This window comes from Myotis davidii, unplaced genomic scaffold, assembly GCF_000327345.1.
Source record: "Myotis davidii unplaced genomic scaffold, ASM32734v1 scaffold1439, whole genome shotgun sequence".
Lineage (NCBI taxonomy): Eukaryota > Metazoa > Chordata > Mammalia > Chiroptera > Vespertilionidae > Myotis > Myotis davidii.
The window spans coordinates 523760-529022 of NW_006292342.1; the positions used below are offsets into that span (position 1 = coordinate 523760).

General features: G+C 50.8%; 1 protein-coding gene across 1 annotated transcript in view; it reads left to right on the forward strand.

The window, feature by feature from the left end:
* Window positions 1-4519, forward strand: part of LOC107183410 (cAMP-specific 3',5'-cyclic phosphodiesterase 4A-like) — a 14115-nt gene extending 9596 nt beyond the window's left edge. Inside the window, exon 4 of the mRNA XM_015565356.1 lies at window positions 4455-4519. Coding sequence (XP_015420842.1) covers window positions 4455-4519 — 65 coding nt within the window. The remainder of the gene's footprint in view (window positions 1-4454) is intronic.
* The last annotated feature ends 744 nt before the right edge of the window (window positions 4520-5263 follow it).

A 5263-nucleotide genomic window follows, 5' to 3' on the forward strand; every position in this document is an offset into this window, starting at 1 on the left:
CCCCGGCGCCCTGCCCTCGCCCTGCCCTTCGCGGGCCCCGAATCCCTGGCCCACTTCTCCTTCAGTGACGAGGACACCTGTTGGCACTCTCCGGGCAGATCCGTCAGGTGGGTGGCCCGAGGCCAGTCCCTCCTTTCCCACCAGAGGGCTCTGGATGCGTTGGTGGGGGTGCCCAGGCTGCCTGCGGGAGTCTCCAAAGTGGTTTGCAGAGTCTGCCGGAGCTCCCGCCCCTTTCCCTGTTTCTAAACGTCTGGGTGCCTCTGAGGGCCTCCTGCAGGTGGTGGCTCTGAAAATAGGTGCTGGGTCCTGCCCCCTTTCTGCCCACTCCAGATGGGATCCCTTCACCCTCTTTGTGCCCCTAAACCTGGACTTTTGGCACTCACCCTGGCAGCCAGTCTGCGTGTCCAGCGTCACCTGGGCTCCACTCCCAGGCACGGGCCTCCAGCCAGGTCCCTCAGGCCTTACCCTTCCTCCCTCCTTGCTGGGGCTGCCAGGCTGAAAGCCAGGCGGGTGGGTGTGGGAGGAGCTGGAACTCCTGGAGGGCAATGAGAAGCTACTGGACAGGGGCAGAGGAGCAGCTTGTAAATTCTCAGAATTCTTGGGGTACTCCAGCAATGTTCTTGCTCCCCTCCAGCACCCCCTTCAGATACCTGGACACGCGCATGCTCCCCAACAAGGCACATACACTCCACATACACGGCCATACGTGACATAAACAGCACACCCACATGCAGGGCAGTCGGGGTTGACCCATGGCCACGGTGACACACAGACCACAGAAACCCTGGCCTTTTAAACCTTGTATAGACGACACTGCTTGCAGGAACACACTCTCACTGCAACACATACCCAGGCCTGCCTCCCACCTGCACACCGAATACCCCTCAGGAGTCAGGCACTGTCTCAGCACATGTGCACCGCACACAGGTACACCCTCTCAAACCCACAGGACTCGGAGACACCCAGACCCACACAAGCGCTGTGAACACCCAGACCCCACTCACACACACAGATGTGTAAGTCCACACGGACAACTTACATGCACGCGGATGCCCCTGAGCACCCCCTCTGACTCACACATGCACAGACCCTCCTCCTACACTTAACCCCACTAACAACTGTGTCACTGGCACCACGCGCCTGCCTGGCAGATACACACCAGCACCCGCCCTTAACCTCCATGTGACCTTCACAAAGCAAATGCCAGGTCCTTCCATAAAGGCTGCCTGGCACCTCCGACAAGGGTGTCAGTTGGCGTGGGGCAGAGCCTGGGGAGCTGCCAGGCTGCCTGTGGGGGGGAGAGAGACACCCAGTGACTTAGCATGCTTTGTAGCTTTGAGCCCGGCTCCCCGGGTTTGCATCCTTGCTCTGTCACTAGTCACGTTATTCATCCTCTCTGTGTCTCAGTGTCTCTCTCTCTCTCCGGAAAATGGGGATGAGTTCGTGTCCAGGCAAAGCACAGTGCTGGAGCATGTGGCATTCCAGAGCAGCTGGCTACTGTCATTGTTGTTATGGTTTTTACCAACTGGGACATGTCCCCTCTCATTGCCACAGCCCTACCCTCACCCCAGCTTGTTGGCTTCCCATTGGCTCCTGCAGCAGGACTTTCTGATCTGCTCCTGGACTGCACAGTCCTCCAGAGGCCCAATTTGATGTTCAGAAGCCCAGGGGGACAGGACTAGAGGCCCCAGAGGGGTGGAAGCAGGTAGCACTTCACCTGAGAATGCCACCAAGCGGTCAGCCTATCCCAGGGGGAGTCTTGGGCAGGTCATTTCCATTCTGATGGAGTGTCCGGGCACGTGGCTGTGATGTCAGGGCCTGTTGGCTGTCCTTGACAACACTAGTCTGTGGCTTTGGGCCCCATTGGGACATCTCCAGTGCAGCCTCTAGCCTGATTTTAGGTCACCCCGATCAGTAGTAGGCCAGGGAGGGGTGACTCCCCACAGCCTGGGGGTCTAATTCTGGGGAGTAGCTGAGACCCTCTTATTCGAAGGCTGCAATTCAACAGGCCTAATCTATATGCCCTCCTGCAGCCCCGGGGACATGACTCCTGGAAGCACAAACAGTGGGGCCCCATTTTCCCATCCCTGCCCCTGGGCTCCTGCTTGCAGTGAGTTGAGTCCCCTGGGGCTGCAGTATCTACCCAAGATGCTAGTTGGTTGCCCTCTGGGGCTTGGGTCTCACCTTCCCTAAACAGCACGTCAGTTCCTGGGGCAGGGGAGGGGTGCTCTCTCCATAGGTATGCTCCGCCCCCCTTCACAGTGGCACTCAGCGGAGTCAAAAAATCCAGGCTGGGCCTTGGGAGACAGGACATGATTCTCAGGTAATGAGGCTACCAATCCCTCGCCACCCCTCTGTGCCTGTCTTTTCATTGAACCAGGAGGTAAACAGAATCCAAATCACGGAGTTGGTAGGAGACATACTGGGTTCATGTATATAAAGCACTCAATGCCACAGCAAGTACTCAGTTTCTTGTTATTATTACTATACACCTAAAAGGATTTAACCTGGGACCCAGTACACAGCAGGTGCTCAATAAGTGGACATTATCATCAGAGGATCAAGCTCATGATTAGGTATTCCATCTTAAGAATGTGGTTTTTTTTAAATATATTTTATTGATTCTCTACAGAGAGGAAGGGAGAGAGACAGAGAGTCAGAAACATCGATGAGAGAGAGACATCGATCAGCTGCCTCCTGCACATCTCCCACTGGGGATGTGCCCACAACCCAGGCATATGCCCCTGACTGGAATCGAACCTGGGACCCTTCAGTCCGCAGGCCGACACTCCATCCACTAAGCCAAACCGGTTTTGGCAAGAAGAATGTGTTTTTTTAAAAAGATGAACACATATTAAATTTTTTAAAAATATATTTTATTGATTTTTTACTGAGAGGTAGGGAGAGGGACAGAGAGCTAGAAACATCAATGAGAGAGAAACATCGATCAGCTGCTCCCTGCATGCCCCCGACTGGGGATGTGCCCACAACCAAGGCACATGCTCTTGACCAGAATCGAAGCCGGGACTCTTCAGTCTGCAAGCCGACGCTCTATCCCCTGAGCCTGCCTCCTGCACGTCTCCTACTGGGGATGTGCCCGCAACCAAGGCACATGCCCTTGACCAGAATTGAACCTGGGACCCTTCAGTCCGCAAGCCGACGCTCTATCCACTGAGCCAAACCGGTTTCGGCGAACACATATTAAATTAACCCTTTTCATATACATCTTCATGAAGTTCTTTTGCAAATTGTTTTTTATTTATTTACTAGAGGCCCAGTGCGCGAATCTGTGCACGGGTGGGGTCCCTCGGCCTGGCCTGTGATTGAGGCCTATGGGGGAGGGGCCAGCAGGTGAGGGCTGGGTAGCTGGGGAGAGACCATGGGGTTTGGCTGTGGGAGCACACTGACCACCAGGGGACAGCTCCTGCATTGAGCACCTGCCCCCTGTTGGTCAGTGAGCATAATAGCACTGTTCTACCGTCATTCGTTTGGCGGTAACGGTTGCTTAGGCTTTTATATAGAGAGATTTATATTAACATTTTTTAATGTTGACATTATCCCGGGTGTCTCCCTTTTTCCCCTCTTTGCCCACCTCCACCAAACTATTGTCCATGTCCATGGGCTATGTATATACGTTCTTTAGCTAATCCCTTACCTTCTTTATCCAGTCACCCCGCACTCCTTCCCTCGGGCGCCAGCCAGTCTGTTCCATGTATCCATGCTTCTGGTTCCATTTTGTTTGTCAGTTATTTTTGTTCATTAGATTCCACATATTAGTGAGATCATATGGTATTTGTCTTTCTCTGGCGGGTTTATTTGCTTAGCAAAATACTCTCCAGGCCCATCCATGCTGTCACAAAGGGTAAGAGATCCTTCTTTTTTATAGCCGCATAGTATTCCATTGTGTAAATGTTCCACAGCTTTTTTTATCCACTTATCTGCTGATGGGCACCTGGGCTGTTTCCAGGTCTTGGCCATTGTAAATAATGCTGCTATAAACATAGGGGTGCACATATTCTTTCAGATTGGTGTTTTGGGATTGAAATGTTTTAAATTGTGATAAAATATAAATAACAAAATTTCACATTTTAACCATTTAAAAATATATGTTTTTTATTGATTTTTAATAGAGGAAGGGAAAGCGATAGAGAGATCAAAACATTGATGAGAGAGGAACATCATCGATCAGCTACCTCCTGCACAACCTCTACTGGGGATTGGGCCCACAATCCAGGTGGGGGATTGATCCAGTGACTTCGATTCCTGGGTCAACGCTCAACCACTGAGCCACACCGTCTGGGCCCATTTTAACCATTTTTGAGTGTACAATTCAGTATCATTAAGTACATTCACATTGTTATGCAGCCATCACCACCATCCATCCCCAGAACTTTTTCATCCCAAACTGAAACTCTGTCCCCACTAAACACTAACTCCCCTTTTCCCTCCTCCAGGCCCTAGCACTCACTATTCTAACTGCTGTCGCTATAAATCTGACTCCTTCAGGGACCTCATATGAGTAGAATTTCACAATTACACAACAAATTGCATCATTTGCTGAAAAGACTGTCCTTTCCCATTGACTTGTCTTGGCACACTTGTCAAAAATCATTTGACCATATATGTGACGGGTTTATTTCTGGGCTGTCTAAGCAATTCTATTGGTCTATTTGTCTTTTTGTATTTGGCTTATTTCATTTAGCATAATGTTTTCAAGATTCATCCATCATACATATACACACACACATACACACACACACATACTCTCACACACACACACACACTGAGTGGCCAGATTGTTATGACCACCTGACGTTTGTAGGCAAATTAGCTATAATTTCGCGCTGAAGTTGCTAGAGGGCCAGACCATTATAAACAGGGAAGCAGGTTGTTTACCACGACAGTAGAAATGATTTTTTTCTGAAGATATGGGAAAACAACGCAATTTAACAGCCACACATACTGAGTGGCCAGATTATTATGACCACCCCATCAGTACTTCGTTGGGCCACCTTTTGCCTTCAATACTGCGGCGATTCTTCTTGTCATTGACTCCACGAGATGCTGAAAGGTGATGCGAGGAATCTGACACCGTGCCTGATGAATAGCACTGTCCAGTTCTGTGAGATCTGGTGGTTGTGGAACCAGCTGCCTGATGGCTCTTTTAACTTCATCCCACAAATGCTCAATCAGATTGAGGCCACCTAAGCAAGGTAAAGTCTCCCTCATGTTCTTGAACCCATTCCTGCACAATACGAGCACC